Source organism: Aotus nancymaae, unplaced genomic scaffold (assembly GCF_030222135.1).
Source record: "Aotus nancymaae isolate 86718 unplaced genomic scaffold, 86718_ANA_hifiasm-v0.15.2.pri h1tg000079l, whole genome shotgun sequence".
Lineage (NCBI taxonomy): Eukaryota > Metazoa > Chordata > Mammalia > Primates > Aotidae > Aotus > Aotus nancymaae.
Genome location: NW_026988494.1, coordinates 27038824 through 27063187, shown reverse-complemented (window position 1 = coordinate 27063187; position 24364 = coordinate 27038824). Strand labels below are relative to the sequence as shown.

The 24364-nt window shown below is 39.0% G+C and overlaps 2 protein-coding genes across 12 annotated transcripts in view; one reads left to right on the top strand and one right to left on the bottom strand.

Annotated features, from left to right (window-relative positions):
• HMBOX1 (homeobox containing 1) overlaps positions 1-671 on the bottom strand; it is a 175741-nt gene extending 175070 nt beyond the window's left edge. For all 11 annotated transcript variants that reach the window (XR_001104655.2, XM_012435181.3, XM_012435172.3 and 8 more), the window contains exon 1: positions 389-671. The gene's annotated coding sequence lies outside the window, so the exon portion shown is untranslated. The remainder of the gene's footprint in view (positions 1-388) is intronic.
• Positions 672-911: 240 nt separating this feature from the next.
• The window catches only part of INTS9 (integrator complex subunit 9), a 121291-nt gene continuing 97838 nt past the window's right edge, over positions 912-24364 (top strand). Inside the window, exon 1 of the mRNA XM_064368755.1 lies at positions 912-1189. Coding sequence (XP_064224825.1) covers positions 1181-1189 — 9 coding nt within the window. The 5' untranslated portion in view covers positions 912-1180. The remainder of the gene's footprint in view (positions 1190-24364) is intronic.

Sequence of the window (24364 nt, the reverse complement as noted above, 5' to 3'; positions counted from 1 at the left end):
ACACAGTTTAAAACACACTTACCCCAAACAAACCAACACACCTGCAAATCACCTCACAGTTTCCCGAACTCCACACCGGAGACCCCACCTCCAGGATTCAAACCTTCCGCTCATAGTGGAGGAAACCAGGAGGAAAGACTTGGGGGGCAGTCGACGCCTTTCCAGGACCGGCCCCCACGAACTGCCCCACCCCACAGCCCGCGTCCGGGTCACCCACTCGGAAGCCCCCTGCTTCCTCCCTCCTCTCAATCCGGCCGCTTACGAGACCCATCCCCAGCGTCCGCTCACTTCCTCCCCAAAACCCCCTCAAAAAAAATTGTTTTAAGTGAACAGAAAGAAGTGAAGAAAGACACTTGAGATAGTCCGGCTTCCAAACCTCTCGACTCACCTCAGAATCCTCGCTGAGTTCTCTCCGCCCGGCACAGCCCCCTCCCCAACGTCCCAGTACGGAGGGCTGAGGTAGGGAGGAGGGAAAGCAGAAGGGGGAGGGGTGTCTTCCGCGTGGGGCGCCCGTCAGGAGGGGACTGGGGAGGGGTTGAGGCCGGCGCAGGAAGAGGAGAAGGGGGAGGGGAGGCCCCTATCTCCCAGTCTCCCCCTGAAAACCTCCCTTGTCTCAATCACATCAGACTGACTGTCTTTGTCTGGCTGACAACCGCCATATTGATATCAACAGCCCCGCTCCCACCTGCTGCCGCCGCGCGTTCCTGGGAGTTGTAGTTCCTGCCTCCCCTGAGTAAAAGCGCGGAGCCTGGAGCCTAGAGGCCGCAGAGAACTACAACTCCCGGCAAGGCCCGCGCCCATCCGCCTTCTCTTCGGGAGGAGGGGAAAGGGGAGTCGGAGCCGTCAGGACTACACATCCCAGAACACCATGGGCCCCAGGCCCGTACGGGGGACATGATATCATGCTGGGGTGGAGAGGGAGGATGCATTTTCGGCGGGGATGAATTTGAGCTGACGGAAGGAGGCATTCGGAGAGGAAAGAGAGGAAAAGGAAAGGCGACCACAGCTCCCATGATGCCTGGGAGAATACATTTCCCATGATTCCCCTGGAAAAGACGTGAGGATGAAAGACTGCAAGTCCCGCGATGCTCTCGGCGGGCAGGTGACGGAGATTGCACCGGAAGACGCTTCCGGAGTTTGAGGAGTTCAGTGACTGCTATTGAACCACCAAAAGTCCATTATGAAACTGGTGAGTCTTCGCTCCTAGGTCAGAGGTCAAAGGTGATGATATATGCTTTAGACCTCTTTTTTTCTACGTTGGGCAGGGAGTCGTTGCACAGGAGGGGTGGCAATTAGGGAGCTGAAAAGTGGACTGGGCTAAGGAAAGCTGCTTTTTGTTGTTGAGAAGGGTTGAATTCCTCTTCCCGTCCCCGCCATCCCCGCCAGGCGGTCTTTTTAGACTCATTGGTGGTTCCTTTTGTTCAGGCAAGACGTTGGCTCTGTCACAGTCCTTCCCCGATGAACTCTGTGGACTCGGTTAACCAGGTTTGGACTTCCTGGCTCCCACGTGAATGTTATGATAGGCTGTTAACAACCCCTTTCCACTAGATTAGCACTTGAGTAGCCTGTCTCCCTACGTTGTTGAGACTTTGGCTGGATATAAGCAGAGAGTAAAAAACATTCGGCAGAACGTAATCACGTATTAAATATCCCATTATATGGACTCCTAACTGCCCTTGAAATCCAGAAGGATAAGGTCAGAGTGTGGAGAAGTTGAGTCTTTAACCCTGCATGAGATTTAGATGGGCAGAAATTAGAATTTCATTCTAAGGCTGTAGGCACTGCATGAGCCAAGGTTGGATGAAGCGTATCTGTATACCTAAAGTCTTAGCATCACACAGCTCAAGCACTTGGCTCATGGGAAGGCTTCTCAGACCTTTGATTTGAGCCATTTGACTCATTGTGCGCACAGGTCTAACTAATTTATTCCAACTCTATTCAATTAGTAATAGCACAGAGTAGAAAAGCAGATGTGAAATACTGTCTCAACCCTTTAAAACCCATACTCGTGCAGCCAAGTTATTGTCAAGCTTTACTTGAGGCAGGAGAATCACTTGAACCCGGGAGGCAGAGGTTGCAGTGAGCCAAGATCGTGCCACTGCACTTCAGCCTGGCAACAGAGTGAGACTCCTTCTCAAAAAAAAAAAAAAAGGTGTTTTTTCCCCATTTATATAATTATTTAAATATGCTTTTCCAAACCACACAACCCACCTATCCTCATCTTGATAATCATTGTGCTAAAGACATGTACTCTGCAAAGCCAGCTGTTTTCTGAGAAGTCAAAGTATTAAAAGTGGATTCAGTTCTGAAATTGTCTCCATATAAAGCTGTTTATATAAGGGGAAGGATGAAGTCATAGCAGTTTTCCTATAGAAGCATGTAACCTAAGAAGAAGATAGAAAACCAAGTTATTATTTATTTATTTAGAGACAGGGTCTGGCTCTGTGGCCCAGACTAGAGTGCAGTGGCATGATCTCAGCTCAATGCAACCTCTACCTTTCGGGCTCAAGCCATCCTTTTGCCTCAGTTTCACCATGTAGCTAGGAATACAGGCACTGCAGCACCATGCCAATTTTTTTGTAGAGACAGGGTTTCATCATGTTGCCCAGGCTGGTCTCGAACTCCTGGGCTCAAGCTATCTGCCTGCCTTGGCTGCCCAAAATCCTGGGATTACAGGCGTCAGCCACTGCGCCTGGCCCAAAATTATAATTCACTGTGTTCATGGTAAAATAGAGGTGTGTTTAGGGTTTTGGGAATTGAGAGAAAAGAAGATTGGGGAGGTCAGGGGACAGCTTCCTGGAAAGGTGACTCTTGAACTGGTAAGGAGGAGTAAGCCAGGGCCTTCCATGAAAAGAGGTCAGCTTATAGGAGCCTAAGAGCTTGTTAACTTATTAACTAGTACATGGACCCTGTGTTCTCAGTAAAGAACAGTTATATTTGGTGTGTTCAGTTTAAGAAAGCAGGGAAGTGTGAACTAGTTTTCCCATAACAACTCATTAGTGAGGAGATCAGAAAGCCAGGGTCTACGTTACATATACTTTGCTCATAAAATCCTCCTGCTTGATTTATTTAGAAATACGAAACCAGGGAAAAGAAAGAAGTGAAAAAAAAGTGGAAAATTATTTTTTTCCATTAAGAACCAAAGATGTCTCAGAGGAAAAGGAAGTATTCTATTGACACTGATACTCCCTCTTTACTTTGCAACTATGTATTACATACTAAAACTTATTTGGTAGTTGATAGATAAATGTAATTGAGAATTCCCATCAACATACCAAAAGCATTGTTGCTCAGTAAGTTAGATTGGTGTGGCATGCCTCCCAAATGGTTAGAATAAGTCCTCTCATGGCCTGAAATTTTTAATTTTGTGTACTGCTTCAGGAATATGTGACAGGCTGTATTTTAAATTTATGATTATGAAACAAAAATACATTTTGTTTACTATTTTCTTGTTTTTGAGATTGACTTTCCAGAGTACCCTTCCCACACACAATCTACGATCACCTCTTATTGATCCTACTTCCTAAATGAAGCTCTCTTAAATAGGTTTTGTTTCTCTCCAGTCCAACCAGAATAGTCTCTCTGTAATAGGCTCTTTTCACTTAAAATTCAACAAGACCCCTTATCTGGTCTCCCTGCATTCAGTCTTAACCTTCATTCATTCTTTCCTTTGCATCCCGAAGTTGTTTTAAATTGCAGAGTTCCATGAAACCCTCTCACTATCTTTTTTTGCCCTTAGGATAACTTCTTAGGCTTAACTTGGTTGAGTAAGTTCCATTGCCTGCCTCACTCTTTTTTGCCTGGCTAATTTCTTCGTATGTTTCAGGACTCTGTCTAAATAACACTTCTTCAGGGCTTCCTTGAAGTAAGTATCCCTGTCATATGCTTGATGGTATACTTCCTATTTGTGGCCTGTGTCTGTCCTCCCTCACGTAGACTCTGTATTCCCTGAGCCTGCACATAGAGTAACCAGCGACCCTACTAAATGGTAATTCAGTAAATAATTTCTGAAGGCTGCCGGGTGCGGTGGCTAATGCCTGTAATCCCAACACTTTGGGAGGCCAAGGCGGGTGGATCACGAGCTCAGGAGTTCGAGATCAGCCTGGCCAATATGGTGAAACCCTGTCTCTACTAAAAATACAAAAAATTAGCCAGGCATGGTGGCAGGTGCCTGTAATCTCAGCCACTCGGGAGGCTAGGCAGGAAAATTGCTTGAATCTGGGAGGTGAAGCTTGCAGTGAGCTGAAACCACGCCACTACACTCCAGCCTGGGCAACAGAGCGAGACCATCTCAAAAAATAATAACAGTAATTTCTGAAGGCTTATCAAGGTCTATGAGAAAAGATTAAAGAGTGAAATTAAAAAGATTACAATAAACAGTAACCATTGAAGTAAAAAAGGAATGATTGCTAACTTTTATAAAGCAATTATTGTGTGCCAGGCAATGTACTAAGTATTTGCTATATAGTTTCCCATTTAATCCTTTGATTCAGGTGACAGTATTCCCATTTTACAGACAAAAAATGTGAGCTTCAGGGAGGTGAAGTAAGTGGCTCAAAGTTAGCATAGATTAAAAATGATAGAGCCAAGATCTAAACCCAGGTCTCCCTGTTATTTAGTGAGGATAGGAAATCTAGTACCCTGCACCATGCCTAGGTTAGCGCTTAAAAACGGAAGGTAGAGTGCATACCGAAAATGTATTTAAGGTTATTTTTAAAATTAGCTTTAAATGCCAGTGTGGTTCAATTAAGATCTTCAGGCCAGGTGCAGTGGTTCATGACTGTAATCCCAGCATTTTGGGAGGCGGAGCCGAGTGGATGGCTTGAGATCAAGAGCACTAGACCAGCCTGGATAACATGGCAAAACCTATCTTTACAAAAGACAAAAATTTGCTGAGCATGGTGGCAGGTGCTTGTGTTCCCAGCTACTTGGACGGCTAAGGCAGGAGGATCACTTGCACCCAGGAGGTCAAGGCTGCAGTGAGCCATGATGGCACCGCTGCATTACACCCTGGGTGACAAAGTGAGACCCTATCTGAAAAACAAAAGACCAAAAAAAAATTTTTTTAAGGTTATTGGCTAAAAAAAGTTATTTTTTAAGTTTGGGGAACTTTCTTCATGAGCTAAAGGCCCCCATATCAGAGTATACCAATTTGGTGCTGAAGTTATTTTTTTTTTATATTCCAAATTTAGCTTCTGTGATACCATTTATAATTCTCTTAACTTTGCGCATCACCCTCTTGATGGCTTTTCATATACCCACATGAAAACAATGGATGTCATTATAATGTAATACTTGGATATCTCCTTCCTAGATACCACCTCAAAGGATTTCAATGGCCTTCTATATTTATAATATGCAGTATTCAGGCAGCTTTATTTAACTGAAGAAAATTCATTGGCATTTTCAATTAACCAGAATGATTTTAGAAAGCAGAGGAAAATTAGAAATGTATCTTTTAAATTAGCACATTTTAGAGCATGTTCTGTTATGTGTATAGATTGAGCCTAATTGGGTACCCTGATGGCCAGTTCAGGTAAGGATAGAAACTGGAATTCACAAAGGCCCTTACCGAAAGACCATGGAACAAAAAATTCTGAGCACATTGACAGAAATTAAGTTTGAAACATCATGGCCAGGAATCCAGTCACTTAAATAGATGAAGAATCAAGCGAATAAAATAGTCTGAAGCAGTTCAAGAATGCAGCCTGTGTGTTGTACTTCCTACAGATAGTACCTGAGATGGAGAGAATCTTCTGGCTTATTTAGTCAGCAAAGATTTGTTATTTAACCACAGTATACCCTTGGCATTCACAATCTTAACACTTTCCATTTTAACCATTACGTTTGACCCCTATGACATGGAATTATTTATAATTTTGCTGAGACACAAATTTGAATGTGACTTTAAGATTAATGATAATCCTTTGGGAGGAGGCTGAGTGCCTCAGAATCCCTGGCACTCTGCAGAGACTGGCTTGTTAAAAGTCTTAAAGGAAGCTCATTTAAATGCTTGTTATACTAATTAAATTCGATAGAGGAAATTATATGCTGTAGTTGTATTTACAAATTTTAAAACTTGAGAAGGCCACAAAATACATTCTTCAGTGGTCTTTGCTCCTTTGTTCAAAATGCTGTTTCATTTCTACTGGCTCAAACTTTTAACTTCGCATTTCTCCTGAGAAAACAGATGGAGCAAAGAAATGAATTCACAGGCCGCTCCCAGTGGAATGCTAGTAAAACACCAAGTACAATTGTAGATTATGTAGAAGATTGCTTGAAAGGGGCAAATCCTGCCCCAAGGTCAGTTTAAGAAATCATTAGAAAGGGGCGTGGTTAATCCTCCCCTTGGATCTGAGAGTGTTGGATTCTTCCTCCAATTTACATGGTTGTAGAATCCTATTGGCTTCTTAGATTTTACATGAAGAATAGGAAATCTCTGGTTATAAACTACAAGCCTTCAACGTTTTACCAGTGCTTGATTCAACTATTGCAGTACCATTGTTAAAATGTCAACCTGACTTCACTGTCTTTTTCTGTTTTTCTTTGCTGGTTGATAAGAGTGCCCTCCTGTGTCTTTAGGATGTAATGTCATTTCAAGCTTTTCAGAGGTCATATTTTATCACAACCTCAATAGGTTAGGTTTTTTCCTTTTGTGATTTCCTCAAACTCTGAAAAGCTATGTGTGACATAAGGCTAAGTTATATACCGTGCTCAGGAATGCTCTATGATAAAGATGGGTATTTTACTCTTAGGCATTTCAGAGTCCAAAATTGTTATTCTGAAAATTGAATCCTTTGTACTTAACAAAGCAAAAAAATACACCAGGCCAACCACAGTGGCTTACACCTGTAATCCAAGCACTTCAGGAAGCTGAGGAGGAAGATTGCTAGAGCCCAGGAGTTCCAGAGCAGCCTGGGCAACATAGTGAAACCCTGTCACTACAAAAAAAAATTAAAAATTAGCGAGGCCTGTGTCTTGTGCTGGTAGTCCCAGCTACTCTGTAGGCTGAGGTGAGAGGTTTGCTTGAGCACAAGGATTTGAGGTTACAATGAGCTGATTGTGCCACTGCACTCTAGCCTAAGTGACAGAGTGAGGCCCTGTCTCAAAAAAAAAAAAAAAAAAAAAAAGATACACTGATGGCAGACTTTTAGTAATAATAGTTGAATTGAAAAGAAAGCCTGGCTTACCTATGGTCAATCAGCAAAGCCAGAAGACTGTTCTAATACAAGTACTACAGCATGACTCTTGCTGTAACCGCAGTAGCACATTTGTTTTGTGACTGGTTTGCTGTGAGTACTCAAATCCCTCTGGCATTCGCTCTGATGCTCAGCAATATTTAGTTAATAGTTCACAAGGGCTTAGGGTGCAGCCTGGCCACAGAGTCATTCCACATGGAAAATTCACTCCTGGTTTGCTGAATACCAGCTGAGGTCCAGGCATAAACCAGCCCTCATCTCCATCATTCATTTTTTAACTCAACAGACCTTCCGAACACATCTTCTGTACCAGGCATTGCTCAGGATACTAAGCATGTTGCAGTGAATAAAACAGATTTATTCCCAGCCTATATGGAACATGAAGCCTACTGGGTTTACTGTCCAGTTCAAACAGTGTTACATTGAATGTCCTGTTAGAAATACCGTTGGGCCCTGGCTCAAATATTTTTGTAATGTAATGGTCAAAAATGTGTTTAATTGTATCCAAAAATATGCTTTCTGAACATTTTAACAGATAAGGTCAAATTGCTCACTGGTTTTCCATTGTACAGGTAGTATATGAGAATGCATTTGCCCACCCTTGCCAATGATGCTGTTTCTTTACTTTTACTATTTTTCTTCTGAATATAGCTTTCTTCTTTAATCTGTCCTCACACACTCAGTCTACTATAGACTTCATCCATGTTTAGGAAAATGTTCCTAAAGTAGTGATTGCAGATGTGGGAAGATGTACCAGAAAGGGGAACACATTTCTTCAGGTGAAAATATGGTGCCATAAGAATCTTCAGAAGGAAGCTTGTGAAACATCTATGCTGTTGCTTTGAAAATGCCAGTGCATCGATGTAGGAATTAAGATGGTGGTACTGTGGGATCAGGCAGATTGGAGAGGCAGCTGGGGAAGTATGGGTAGATGGCAGAGGAAATCCCCCTTACTACCTAGAAAAGGGACGGCCAGTGAGATGAAGCCTGAAGTTGATACATCAGGCAGGGCTAAGAAAGGGGTAGATGCCAAAATTTGCAGGGATTACAAGAAAATGCAAGAATAGGAACAGAAAGGACAGGAAGGGAAATAGAGAAGACCCTGCAAGAGAGGCTCTGGCTTGAAAGCAGCAAGTTGCTCCAGTGATCAAGACTAATCAACTGTGTGATGAGACTTTACTGTGAGCAAAACAAGGCGTTTAAATTGCCCCTGATTTACCACAAATTTGGAGGAAATGCCTTAAAGATTTAAAATGTTTAAATTTACTGAAAGCAGAATTGAATGAACTTTAGCTCTCAAAGATAGGTAGTCAGACAAATGATGTCCAAGAAAGCGATTCTTTAATAGGTATTATAAAACTAATACCTTATTTGGCCTTAGGGTAGTTTATTTTTCATCACTTATGTTTATGAAGAGGTTGGGGAGGTAAATAATAAAATGTCTTGCATATTCCATTTCTCAGATTTATGGTTTAACCAGAGTCTCTTTCTAAATATAATATTTCTATATTTTTCTGTGTAATTAAAATAAAGGCAAGCATAATTAGATGCTCTATCCTTTTAAGTCTTCCTTCCTTAATTTTTTTTCAGCATGTGGAAATATGGGTAAAAAGCAGTAGTTTTAATATGTAAATGATATTGTAATAGTTACCTTTTTTACATTGTTTAAACAGTTTTTTTGAAGTGTAATGTGTAAACCATAAAATTCATGCATATAAAACAAAACGCAATGACTTTTAGTAAATTTCAGAGTTGTGCTGCAATCACCACAATCCAGATTTAGTGCATTTCCATCACTCCAAAAGATCTCCATTGCTACCTCCAGGCCTATGCAACCAGGAATCTATTTAATTTCTGTCTTGGTAGATTTGCCCTTTCTGGTCATTTCATGTAAATGAACTCATTGAATATGGGGTCTTTTGTGGCTAAGACATCTTCTTTCATCTAGTATAATGTTTCTGAAGTTTGTTCATGTCGTAGCATGTATCAGTTGTTTTTTTTTTCTTGCTGAATAATATTCCCCTGTATGGGTATTCTGCATTTTGTTTATTCCTGTACCAGGTGATGGACAGTTGGATTGTTTCTGCTTTTTGGCTGTTATGACTGTGTGAACATAAGTTTTCATTTGTAATTTCTCCATGTTTTCACTTCTTTTTCTTGCGTGATTATACTAGCTAGACCCTCCAGTACAGTGTTGAATAGAGGTAGTGCAAGCAGGCATCCTTGATTTGTTCCCCATCTTAGAAAGAAGATACTGAGTTTTTCACTCCTTAATATGATGTGAACTGTAGATTTTTCATAAATGCCCTTTATCAGGTTGAGGGTATTCCCTTGTATCTGGTTTGTTGAGTGTTTTTATCATAAATGGGTCTTAGATTTTGTCAGATGCTTTTTCTTCATCTATCAAGGCGATCATGTGGTTTTTGTGTTTATATTAATATCATATATTACTTTAATTGAATTTTGAATGTTAAGCCAGACTTGGATTCCTGGGACAAATCCCACTTGGCCATGGTGTATAATCTTTTGTATATGTTGCTAGATTTGGTTTGCTAACATTTTGTTGAGGATTTTAGTGGATATATTCATGAAGGGTATTGGTCTGTTATTCTCCCGTATTATCTGTGTTTGACTTTGGTATCAGGTAATATTGTTCTCATAGAATGAGTTGGGAAATGTTTCCCCCTCCTCTGTACCTCCTCTATATTCTGCAAGAGTGTGTGAAGAATTAGTATTATTCCCTCTTTAATTTTTTTTGTCACCCAGGCTGGAGTGCAGTAGGTGATCTCGGCTCACCACAACCTCCACCTCCCCAGCTCAAGCAATTCTCATGCCTCAGCTTCCAGAGTAGCTGGGACTACAGGCACCTGCCACCACATCTGGCTAATTTTTGTATTTTTAGTAGAGACGGGGTTTTTCCATGTTGGTCAAGATGGTCTTGATCTCTTGACCTCGTGATCCACCTGCCTTGGCCTCCCACAGTGCTGGGATTACAGGCATGAGCCACCACGCCTGGCCTTTAAATGTTTGGTAGAATCTATTAGTTAAGCCATGTAGGGTGAACTTTTCTTCAGGGAAGGTTTTTAATTGACTCATTCAATTTCTTAACTTGCTATTGATGTCTTCAGATTTTCTATTTGTGCATTACTTCTTTTTAAATTGTGGTAATACACACAAGTGGGTTAAATTTATCATGTAACGATTTTTAACTGAACAATTTCATGGCTTTAAGTACTTTCACATTTTTTTTCTTTTTCTGTTCTTTTCTTTCTTTCTTTCTTTCTTTGTGACAGTCTGGCTCTGTCACCCAAGCTGGAGTGCAGTGGTGCTATCTCCTCTCACCACAACCTCCGCCTCCCCGGCTCAAGCCATCTTTCCACCTGAGCCTCCTGAATAGCTGGGACTACAGGCATACACCACCACACCCTCCAGCCTCTGATAAACCCCATTCCACTTTCCATCTGTATGAATTCAACTACTCTAGGTAGCTCATAGAAGTGGTATCATTCAGTATTTTCCTTTTGTGTCTGGCTTGTTTCACTTAACATAATGATTCATCCATTTTGTAGCATGTATCAGAATGCCCTTTCTTTTTAAAGCCAGTATTTCATTGTGTATACCACAAACAATCTGGTATTATTTTGTTTATCCATTTATCCCTTCGTGGACACTTAGGTTACATCTGCTCTTTGGCTTTTGGCAGTAATGGGTGTACAAATACCTGTTCAAGTGCTTGCCTTCAATTTTGGGGGGTATATACCCAGAAGTGGAATCACTGAATCAGATCATATGGTAAATTCTGTGTTTAACTTTTTGAGGAATTAACATATTGTTTTCCATAGTGGCTACACCTTCACTGTTTTATATTCTCCCCTGCAGTACACAGAGATTCTGATTTCTTCACTATCTTGTCATTTTCTATTTTTTTATTATTGGTGTTTTGATTTTTTTAATAATGTCCATCATAACAGGTGTTAAGTGATATTTAGTGGTTGTAATTTGCATGTCCCTAATGATTAGTCATGTTGAGTATCTTTTTTTCGTATATTTTTAGTTAGGTATTATGTGGACTTTTTTTTTTTTTTTTAGTAAACTGTACAAGACGTTTTTTTAAAAAAAGTGACATCCTAGGCACAGTGGCTGACATCTGTAATTCCAGTACTTCGGGAGGCCAAGGTGGGAGGATCTCTTGAGCCCACAAGTTTGAGTCCAGCCTGGGCAACATATTGAGACTCTGTCTCTACCAAAAAAAAAAAAAAAAATTAGGTGGGTATGGTGGCGCACACCTGTAATCCCAGCTACTGAGGAGGCTGAGGTGGGAGGTTCTCTTGAGCCCAGGAGGTCGAGGCTACAGTTAGCAATGATCACACCACTGCACTCCATCCAGCCTGAGCAACAGAGTGAGACTGTCTCAAGAAAACAAAAACAGTGAAATGATTCTCTGCCACTCCTTCACTCCTTATCCTCCTTCCCAGGAGCAATCTCAGTTATCAGTTTCCTTTATATTTTTCAAAGATACTCTGTGGATTTTCATGCACGTATATACTTTTTATCCCTTTTTTTGTTTTTTACATAGTGAGAGATTATCCACATTGGTTTGGCATATTAATTTTCCTTTTTTAAGTTAGAAATGTGTCTTAAAGATTATTTCATGTGAATATCTAGAACTACCTCATTTTATAAGACTGCATACCCTTACCTAATGAACAGAATCTGTGTTTACCAAGATTCCAGTACTTTGGTTTTCAAGATACGAAGTATTTTCAATACTACTCTCACATATTTTTAGAAAATATTTCTAACACTTTGTACTTTTATTGCCTATAGGAAGAGGTTAGAATTGAGGGTATTCGCCTGAAAGATACAGTTCCACCACCTCCACTCTCCCCACGTATTTTAAAAATCATTCATGATTACTTAAAGTTTAGGGCATGGTTTTTGTTGCTGATTTAAAACATAATTTATGAAACTAGTGTCAGTATATTTCAGAAATACATTCGTACTGCAGCTAAAAGAAAAACCAGTTCCATAATGTTCTGTTGTTTAAATATACCATGATTTATCTAACCAAACCCCTATCAATAGACATTAGTTGTTTCCAGTCTCTTGCAATTACAACTCACGTTTTACAGATTATCTCCTTTGTAAGCTTCTTAGGGAGTGCATCTGTAGCATACATTTCTACTGGTGAAATTGATGGTTCAAAGGGTATATGCATTTTTTATTAAGGTTTATTGCAAAAATGCTTCCATAGAGATTTATCAAATTGCAATTGCCAGTAGCATATCCTAGTGTTTACCACTGCAATGTAATGATCAAACTTGGTTTTATTCTAACTGAAAAGCTAAAAAATATTGTCATTATATTTTAAATTTGATTTTTCTCACATTATGTATGTAATGTAGAGCATATTTTTATGTTGTAAAAGGATTTGTATTTCTGTTTTCTGCCCAGTTTTTATGTTATAAAAGGATTTGTATTTCTGTTTTCTGCCCAGTTCTCTTCCTCTTAATCTATTAATATTCCAGTACTAAACTATTTTACCCTATTTAATTCTGGAGTATATTTTAATATCTTAAAGTGCTTATTCCTGCTCATTTCCCTGTGCCTCAGAATTTTCCAGGCTGCTCTCAAACATTTATTTTTTTTTTTTGTATAAAATTTAAATTTTTTTTACGATTTGTATAAGTTTAGAATTATGAGTTCCCAGTAAAATTCTTTTTGTATTTTTATTGGGATCAGGTTGAATTTATAAAATTTAAGGAGCAAACTGACTAATTTCTTTTACTATAGCATTGAATCTAAGAATAAGACATGTCTTTTCCTTTATTTAAATCTTTTTAAATTTTTTCTTTGTAGCATTTTAAAAGCTTTTCTTAATACAGCTTTTAGATATTTCTTGTTAAATCTATATCTAAATGCTTTATCTTTTTTATTGTTACTGAAACTGAAATATATTTTCCTGTTTGATTTACATATAAGAAGGCTATTTACTTCCTGTATTCACTACACAGGCCCCCTGTTGAATTTTAATTTTTAATATTTTTGCCAGTTGATTCTCAGGTTTTCCAGGTGTATAACTTTGCAGATTTTTTTTCATTTCATTTGTTTCTATGATGTAATAGCAGTAGCTTCTACATGCAGAACGATTTGAAATAGGAGTTTTGGTGGTAGGCATCTCTGTTCTATTTATGATTAGAGTGAGCATGCTTCTTAAACTTAACACATCACTGTGATACTGACTTCTGACTTGACATTTTTATGTATTTTAATTTACTTGCTGTAGCTGGCTACTTTCTTGCTCAATAATTTTCTAGTCGTTAGTAAAGTGAGATTCTTTTACATAACCTAACAATAAGTTATTTTTCTAAAGAGAAAATGTATTTGTGTTTATTGTGTGTCCTAGGCAGTTAATTATATCTTGTAAGCCCTTTCCAGACTTTTGAGTAAACAGTGGATTTTATAGCTTAAAGTCTTAGGTGGTGCATGGCAGACTCATAGAAGTAATAGATTTCTACACATGATCCTAGCCAAAACACAGGGAAGCAATGAGTAATACATTTCTGTGACCTTGAAGGAAAGTTGCAAGATTTCCTTGGAAAACAGAACAGCCAGAAATAGTTTCTCTGTACTTCAGAGACAGGCCTGATAAAGCCAAGAAATGTAAACAATCAATCTGTTAAAAATAAACATGATGGCCACACACACCCCTCCCCAAGCCACACACACCCCTCCCCAAAAAAATCTCTGTAGAAACAAAAAGGGATTCAGAGCCCTAGGTGGTGGCTTATTTTTAAATGGTTTTTGATTGAAGCTTATGTGTCCAGTAGGAAGAAACTGTTGATTACTAGTTGATGACTGTGTGATAGTTATAGCTAACAGATAAGAGAAGCAATAACAAAAATCCATTGCTTGACTCTACAATTGAATGAATGTTATTAAATGCCTATCTTCAGTGCTGTGAGATATAAAGATGAATAAGACAGATACTACCTATCAGTAACTCACTATTAAACAAACTGTGTATATTCAGTGTATCTGATTGAGAATATATCATCTTGGTGATAGCCTTTGATACAAGCAGTAGTGACCTATGTAAGATTAGGATTATAAAACATTAATCCCATTGGGGTGAGTAGAGGGAGGGAGAACATCAGGAAGAATAGTTAATGGATGCTGGGCTAATAACTGAATGATGGGTTTATAGGTGCAGCAAACCACCATGGCATATGTTTACGTATGTAGCAAACCTGCACATCCTATACATGTACCCTTGAACTTAAAAGTTGAAGGGAAAAAAAGATGAATTCCGATGGGAGAATCACAGTTCCCTAGAGAAGTAAAATCTGAACTGACCTTGAAAAGTAATTTGATAAATATGTTCAAGAAGGAGTGTTATGTCTTATTTCAGGTAGAAGGAACAGTTAAAAATAACTTGGAGAAGTTCCATTTCGCCAACAATGTGTGTGTACAGTTTATTGCATTTTTTGCTTCATGGTGCTCTGTAGCAATGTGTACAAAAATGGACACATTTCCCCCATGACACCCTCCTATTTGGATAGTTCAGAATGTCAGCTACTGATATGGTTGGCTCTGTGTCTCCACCCAAATCTCATCTTGTAGCTCCCATAATCCCCATGTGTTGTGGGAGGGACAGATGGGAGATGGTTGAACCATGGGAGCAGGTCTTTCCAGAGCTGTTCTCATGATAGTGAATGTGTCTCACAACATCCGATGATTTTAAAAACGGGAATCTCCCTGCACAAGTTCTCTTTGCCTGCTGCTATCCATGTAAGATGTGACTTCCTCTTCCTTGCCTTATGTAATGATTGTGAGGCCTCCCTAGCCATGTGGCACTGTAAATCCTCTTTCTTTTGTAAATTACCCAGTCTCAGGTATGTCTTTATCAGCAGTGTGAAACGGACTAATACAGCTACTAATGAAATTAATGAAAGGTTTATATATTTGATTGGAACAATAGATCACCATAAGTGGGGCAGGGGCAGACCTAATAAATGTATTAGAGGGAAAGTTAGAAAGGCAGATCGAAGCAAAAGCCTGGTGGGTTTTACTACAAGACTTAGTGGTTTGGACAGTAAAGAATAAGGATTGTGGGGGTTTTCCGTTTTCCAGGAAAAGTTTCAAGAAAATTTAAGAGTTTAAAGTAAGAATTTTTAAATATGTAGTGCCTTTAAATTTATCCGTTTGGGAATCTGGGACCAAGGGGTTAGAAGAGCTTTATTTCACACAATTAAGAAAAACTGGAATGTGAAATCAGAAAGTATAATTTCATTGCAGTTACAGAAAATATTTAGGAAAGTGACATATAATCCAAACAAGAAGAATTAGGAAGCATAGCAAATGTATCAAAGCAAATTCCAAGTCAGAATTACCTGCATAGGAGAGGAGATGTTTTTTAGCACTTTACAGAAGGCCTCTGAAGCAGTAACAGAGTTCACAAACAACACCAGCGGGCAAAAGGCATTCCAAGACTCAGTGGGACCAGTTGATGATATACTCTGAGAAGAATGCCCAGATATGAATAAGGAGGGAACAGAAATGTTAAAGAATTCCTTGATTTTCATCTCTATTGAGGAAGAGATAGTGTGCAGGGGGAAGGGGGCCCCTCTTCTTTCAGAACTGATAAATACGTATTCTCCGTCACATCAACATATTAAGTATAGACAAATTACTAGAAAGTATGTTGAAGCCCTGAGGGTGCTTATTTGGTTTTAGGTATAATTTTCATTGAGTTAAATGAGCATAAACTTCAAGCATACATACAGCTTGATGAATTTTTACCATACATGCATCCATGTATTCATGATCAAAATTGAGATATAGAACATTTCCAGCAACTTTGTCACTTCCCGGTCAATAACCTTCCCTCCAGTTCATCACTATTCTGACCTACATCACTGTGTCTCAGATTTGCCTATTCTTGAACTTCATTTAAATGGAACTATACCATATATCTCATTTGTGTCTGGCTTCTTTAATTCAATGTTATGTTGACCTGAAAGTTTTAGAGGGTGAAATTGTTGCATATGTCACCTGTCCGCAAATAGCAAGTTGGTAGAAGACTGGCAAACTGCCTTTCATCCATAAATTTATCCATAAATCCATTATGGAAAATCTATCCATAAAGATAGATTACCATCTTTATGTGGGGTTCTTCAGAAAACCTTAAGAAATTCAGCATAGTAAAACCTATTTCTGTGCTTGGCAGGCTGCTGAGATTCAGTGGTAAACTGTCAGGCAACATACTTGTTTTTCAAAAGAAATCAATCTGACCAAACTAGTGAGAGTTCTTTCAAGGAACTAAGTAAAAGAAAGCAGCTTTTTTTTTTTAACATGTTTTTAGAAAACTTTTCTCAAAGTAAAAATAACTACTACAGAATCAGTACAGATTACTGTAAGAGAAAATTTTTCAGAAGATAATTCTGAATCCTGAGAAGTATTAAAAAAAAAAATCACCTGTAATCTCACCACCTCAAATAATCAGTCGCTTTGGTATACCTGCTGGGATGGGTGTGTGCACTGATAGCTTCTTTGTGAGTCACCCTAAAGCTGTACATCAGTTAGGATTAGATTCAGTGACAGAAAACCTGAAGTAATGGTGGCTTAAACAGGATAGATGTTTACATCTCTCTTGTATAAATGATATGCTGAGATAAATAGTCCAGGGCTGATATGGCAGGTCCAGGCTCTCCTGAGAGCTTGTAGCTCCACCATCTGTAATGTGTAACTTCCTCTTTGTGATCCAATATGACTACCAGCTCAGGCCATCATATCCGTATTCTAGCCACTAGGAAGAAGGAAGGAACAAAGCAAGCCATGTCCTCTCCCTTTAATACTTTCTCAAAGTTGTGTACACTACTTCTATTTATATCTTCCTGGCCAGCATTTTCTTACATGACTACATATAGTTGCAGTCAAGTCTAGCAAATAGTTTTTATTCCAGGTGGCTATAATTACAACTGAGACATGGATTCTAATTTAAAAGGAAAAGAGGCATACAGATAATGAGAGACAACAGTCATAAGCGTTTTCATTTGGAACATTTATATAGTTCATTTTCAATATGTTTACAGTATAACATTGTGTGGACATATTCTACTGTTAAACATTTTGGTTTTTATTCCCTACTGTCCCACACAGTGCTGATGAAAACATACTGTCTAGATTTTCTGCACCTATCTAGTTACTGTATTTGCTTATTGTAAATTCCTAAGTGGAATTTTTTGTTCAAAGACTATACATGCACATTTTAAACTTTGATGCAGTATTGCTCTTCAGGACTGCTCTTCAGGACTGCTGTAATTTTTATGCATAAAGTAAATGAGAGTTTCCATTTCTCTACAACCTTATCTTTAGCTTTTTTGCCAGTGTATGGACTGAGCATTTTATCTCAGTATAGTTTTAAATTGCATTTTTATTTATTCTGGGTTTCTATTTTGCATTTCTGTTACATCTTTGCATATGTTTTTTCACTCTTTTGTATTCTTCCATGAATTAACTGTGCTTTTTGCACATTTTTCTGTTGGAATCTTTGTGTTTTTCTTACTCATTTGTTAGAGTTCTTTATATATTAAGGATATCAATTTTTTGTCTTGGTTTTATAAATATTATTTTCCCAGATAACCTTTTACCTTGTTCAAAGTAGTTTTTCTCATAGAAAAGTCCTTAGTATGAGTAATCCAATCTATCAGTATTTTCTCCCAGGATCATGGCTTTAGGATCATGCTTTAAAAATTATTTCCTGGGTCAGGCATGATTGCTCACACCTGTAATTCCAGCATTTTGGAAGGCCAAGGTAGGCGGGTCGCTTGAGCCCAAGAGTTCAGGACCAGCCTGGGCAACATAATGAGACTTTGTCTCCACAAAAAAAAAACAAAACTTTGCCAGGCATAATGACTTGCATCTGTGGTCCCAGCCACTCAGGAGGTTGAGGTGGGAGGATTGCTTGAACCCGGATGGTTGAGACTGCAGTGAGCCATGATCATACCATTGCACTCCAGCCTAGGCAACAGAGTAAGACCCTATCTCAAAAAAAACCACAAAACTCTCCTACCCAAAAATTATATTAAATATTTTCTTAAAACTTTAGAATTGCCTTGCTCAGATTCCATAATAAAGATGTTATCAAAGAAGTATTTTATCATGGACCAAGGTAAACTGAAAATCAAAATTTAACTAGTTCCTCCAGTAAGTATGGCTCTCCCTTCTGCCTAATCTATAGGATCGTCATTCATTAGTAAAGAAGCTACTTGCTTCTGTTCGCTCCCAAGTCTCTACCAAATGGGAGAGGCAAATGGAAGCTCTCTCCTTTGCTGACTCCTAACTTATTACTGGTGTGACTAGTAAGAAGATTTTTCATCGAAAAGCCTTTTCTCGGCCCTAGTACATAGCCGGTCAGCCTGGGTTTTGTGCCATCGTAAATGATTAATAAATGTTCGCTGTCTTTAAAAACATAATCAGTTTATCAGAGGCTGTTTGGAAATCCATTTCTTTGAAAATCTGAAGTGACTAAAGGGATGTAAACTTCTCCCTGCCCCCAACTCCTGATCCACACAGAAACATATTTGTTCAAGGGTTAAAACTAGGCATGCTCTTCTCTTTGCTGAAATGTGTTATACCAGGCATCTTTCCCCTAAATATAAAACACTTTTGTCCACATTGAAAGTCTGTTGAGTTAGGGAACCCCTTCCTGATCGTCTTCACAAGTGTGACCAGGAACTCCCTAGTAGCCACGGTATTTCTGCTGTATGCTTTATGGTTGGCTTTGACATTCAGATTTGTTCAAACCTTGAAACTTGAACCAATGCATTTATATGTGGCTTGAAGATTAAAAAAAAAAAAGCACATTTCTAACATGCTGGAATAAATTCCTAGCTTACTTGTGAATTAACAATAAACTAATAAGTCTCCCTTGTTGATGCTGATCCTCTAGCCATGTATAAGTTTTACCATTTCCTTAACCATTTTTCTTTCTTGCCAGTTGTAACTGTTGGACATTTTCAGCAATTTGTATAAATTCTATTGTCCTTAAAAACTTTGTTGCCAATAGAAATTCTTTGGTAGTGACTCTATTCAAAAAGATAAAAAAAATTTTTTCTGATTCTTAAAAAAAACCAATCTGGTTAATGTTTAAAAGAAGTAGTAGTCAAGGGTACAGAAGTATCTAAGTAGAAAGTGAGAGTTCCAGTGTGGTCAACGACTCTCCCCTATGGTTACCACTTCGATCAGTTTGCTGTGTATGCTTACAGGGTTTTATACATACATAGGTACATATGTGTGTGTATATATATACACACATACATCATACGTACATGTGTATATATATACACACACACACACACAATATATATGTAACAAATAGAGTCACATATATAGCTCCATGAACTTCTTTTCATGAACTATAATTGCTTTTTTTTTTTTTTTTTTTTTTTTTTTGAGACATAGTCTTACTCTGTAACTTAGGCTGGAGTGCGGTGGTGCAATCTTGGCTCACTGCAACCTCTGCCTCCTGGGTCCTGGTTCAAGCATTCTTCTGCCTCAGCCGGAGGCTGGGATCACAGGCATGCACCACCATGTCAAGCTAATTATTGTATTTTTAGTAGAGACAGGGTTTCACAGTCTTGGCCAGGCTGGTCTCGAACTCCTTGACCTTGTGATCTGCCCATCTCAGCCTCACAAAGTGCTGGGATTACAGGCGTGAACCACCACACCCAGCCCTATGATTACTTTTTAGCGTGTATTAAGTGCTGGTTTTAGATAGCCAACAATGTTGGTTCCAAGGCAGCCCCAACCTGTTTTGCTTCTCTCACCCTTAATGGTTTACTGTCAACACTTCCACCCCCCTTGCACTTCTGTTGGGAAATTTTGCTTTTTATGACCTCCCTCTGTTGATTGTCTCATTTTTGTGGAAAGCCAAGTAGAGGACGGGATGAACATGAGGGAGCAGACCTCAGTGGCAGTCACTCAGCTGTGTGATATCTAGCCTCTCTTCAACCAGAAAGTGGCTTTTCTGTGTTCACCATGCATGCTACAGATTTTCTGCACAAGTGGAAAATTATCCTTGTATATTATCCAGCTGTGTAGTCAGTTTGACAGTAAGTATGATTGGCACATTTAACAGCTCTCCTATGAGACGGAATCAAGACACAAAGTGGAAGAAGGTGAAAGATTACCAAATAAAATTGAAATGTATTTATAGAATTCTGATTGTTGGCGGGCCTGGCCCAAAATTCCTAGCAGGGGTAATTTGCCTCCAAATTAGGCAAATTTGGCTCAGTGGAAGCCAGCATCTCAGAATGGGGTCCTATAAGGTAGGGATGCTCCCTGCCCCTCCAGGAACCTTATATGCCCTGTTAGGGCATGGAGTGTCTCCTACCAAGCTGTGCTTATTGATGGCAGTGAATGTTTATACTCGGATGTGTTGGGACAGAGAGAAATTCACAAGCTCTGGAAGAACAGGGTTCCTTGTTTTTAAAAGAAGCATTTAGGCTGGGCATGGTGGCTGACACCTGTAATACCAACACTTTGGGGGGCCAAGGCTGGTGGATCACTGGAGCCCAGAAGTTCAACACCAGCCTGAGCAATGTGGCAAATCCCAGTCTCTATTTTAAACTTTTTTTAAAGAAAATAATAAAAGATTTTTTTTAAAAGGAAGCATTTAGACTAGGTGATCATGAAATTAGTTACAGCTTGTGCATTGTATAGTTTTTTACATTTTCAGAAAGTCAATTTTTTTTTATTTTTGAGACAGAGTCTCGTTCTGTAGCTCTGGATGGGGTGCAGTGGTACAATCTCTGCTCACTGCAACCTCTACCTCCCAGGCTCAAGCTATTCTCCTGCCTCAGCCTCCCAAGAAGCTGGGATTACGGACACATGTCACCACACCTAGCTAATTTTTGTATTTTTAGTAGAGACAGGGTTTTGCCATGTTGGCCAGGCTGGTCTTGAACCCCTGACCTCCGGTGATCCACGCATCTTGGCCTCCCAAAGTGCTGGGATTACATGTGTGAGCCACCGTGCCTGCCCAGAAAGTCAATTGTTAAAGAGCACAATGTCACAAACGTGTTGGTGACAGGTTATATAAAAGAGGAGTTTTGATTGACCCAGTGAAATGGTAGAATATTGAGAAATGACATTTTTGTGTTAAAAGAAAGCTTAAAATAATCTAGTTAGATCTCCTTATTTGTCAGCTGAAGATATTCAAGACCCATAGAATTTAGGGATTCATTCAGGCTAACACCAATGTATCAGCAAAGTTAGAACTAATACTTTATGCTGATATCAAGTGAGATATTGGATGATGTGATACATGGGTTGGTTAAATAGACAAGTGAAAAAATTGGTGATGGCATTTACAACTTATTTCATTAACACTATTGCCTATAAAAAAAAAAGTTTCTTTATGACTGTGCAGTTCTCTTAAGCAACAGTAAAGAGCTGTTGGCATCAACTCAGCCTAGAAGTTACAGGTTGCAGTATGGATAAATTAAAGGCAGTTTCAGCAGCAAAACTAAGAGTCTTCTCGCTGTTTTTGAATGGAAAGGAAAACCAACAAAAGAAAATTACTGCTTATGATGGATTGCAGGGCAATTTATAACTTAATTTACTTGGCACCTTTGCTTTATTGCATCAGTTAGCTAACAAATTCTTTTTGTTCAGAACTAGATATAAAGTCATCTGCATTCTTACCAATTCAAAATAAGGCCTTTTAGAGTATACCACCTCTGCAAAAAATAATAATAGTAATAATTGTTTAGGTCTCTGATAGTTCCTTTCTTTCTGTGTAGCACGGTGTGTATACTGTGTTGGCTAACTGTACTGATTCCGGAGCTTGTCCAGGTTCAAGTCCTGGCACATTTTCTTACAACTTTGGGATCATGTGCAAGTTTTATACTTTCTATGCCATATTTTTTTCATCTGTAAGATGAAAAAATAATACCTACCTCGTGACATTCTTGGGAGGATTATAGGAGTTAAAATATAAAGTTTTTACAGAGTGTTTGATACCTAATAAACATCACAGCATAATAACTATGCATATTGTGATTACTTTAAACAAGACTAGGGAAAAGAACGTACGTTACGTTTTAGTCCCTGATACTTTTTGCAAAAAAAACAGACTTGTTACACAAAGTCAGTTCACTAAAATTGAATTTGTCATGTTACCAAATTGCCAAGTTTACTAATTTGTCAAATATTTTTTATGAAGTTCTCAGTATTTTATACTGCTTTTAGAGAGTTTCATGAGATAAAGTTGGCTGGCTTTCATTTTGTTTGCATAGCTGATTTTTTTTTTTTTTTTTTTAGACAGAGTTTCTTGTTGCCCAGGCTGCAGTGCTATGGCACGATCTAGGCTCACTGCAACTTTCACCTCCCGGGTTCAAGCACTTCTCCTGTCTCAGCCTCCTAAGTAGCTGGGATTACAGGTGCATGCTGCCACACCTGGCTATTTTTTTTTTTTCTGGGACTGAATCTCACTCTGTTAGCCAGGTTGGAGTGCAGTGGTGCAATCTTTGCTCACTACAACCTCCGCCTCCCAGGTTTAAGCAATTCTCCTGCCTCAGCCTCCCAAGTAGCTGGCATTACAGCCACGTGCCACCACCCCTGGCTAATCTTTGTGTTTTTAGTAGAGACGGAGTTTCACCATGTTGGCTAGGCTGGTCTTGAACTCCTGACTTCAAGTGATCCACCTGCCTCGGCCTCCCAAAGTGCTGAGATTACAGGCATGAGTCACTGTGCCTGGCCTAATTTTTTGTATTTTAGTAGAGATGGGATTTCACCGCATTGCCCAAGCTGGTCTTGAACTTCTGAAGTCAGGCAATCCGCCTACCTCAGCCTCCCAAAGTGCTAGGAGTACAGGCGTGAGCCACCATGCCTGGCTGGATAGCCAATTTAAAGTATTAGATTTGCTGAAGCCTTAGCATAATATGATTTAATCTTGTTAGTAATAGATGTAACATTCAAAATGCATATTTCAAAATCAATAACCAAGAAACTCCCAAGGACTATATACATTAGTGAAAAAAGAAAAATTTCTTTTGCTTGCTCCTGGAGTCTGTAAGGAAGCTTGTCTCTGCAAGGAGCTTAGTCCAGTGCTTTGAGAGTGTTGACAGTCTGATGTGTTTGCTCCCCTTACAGTACAGATATTTAAGCTGAGAAATCAATATAAAATGGTCTCAAAATGGTGGCATTTATTGGGGACCTGCCCCAACCCATTCCTCATAGAATTCCTTCAGAATTCCCACAAAGCCCCACCAGAAATGAGCTCACCATGCAGACCATTAAAGGATCTGAAATCCACCATGAGTTAGGATGAGTAGACATAATAAGACTACCAAGGACTTCAGAAAATCGCACAGCATGGAGACTCTGTAATATGTCAACGTGATTTAAAGGCAAATATGAAGGAATCAAAGCATTGAAAAAAATAAGATGCTGTTTTTAATAAGAAAAGAAGACTTCTAGATTTTAAAAACATAGTCACTGGAAAGAAAATTTCGGTATTTAACCCATTGATTAAATAGCAGATTTGACACCACTAAAGAAAGAATTAGCAAAATGTAAGATAAATCTGAGGAAAATACCCAGAATGTACTATACATAGCAAAAAAACAAAATGTGAAAGGATAATTTAGTCACAGGGAAGGGGGAGTAAAATGAAACATTACCACATGCATTTAATAAGCATTCCAGAAGTAGAAACTAGAAAGAATGGAGAGAGGCCATATTCAAAGTGATCATGGTTGACAGTATTTTTCACTGTTGTGAAAGATGAGTTGTTATGTGTTAGAAGCATAAACCAAAAAGAAATTAAGTCACACCTCATACCTGTGCACATCTTTGTGAAAGATCAGAACATCAACAGCAAAGAGAATATTTTAATAGCGGCTTAAAACACCAGCTAGACTGGCAGCAGATTTCTTCCCAGCAACAATAGATGCCAGGAGACAGTTGGATTAGGATCTTCGGGGTTTTAAGGTAATTTGCTGCCCCATGATTCCAATACCATCACTGTTAAGAAGTGAAGTTAAGAAACTTTCAGACCAATAGTAACTAAGAATTCACTATTTCAACGCTATCACTGAAGGAGGTATATTCAAGTCTGTATTTCAGAAAGAAGGGAGTTGAACTCAGAAGACATGGGA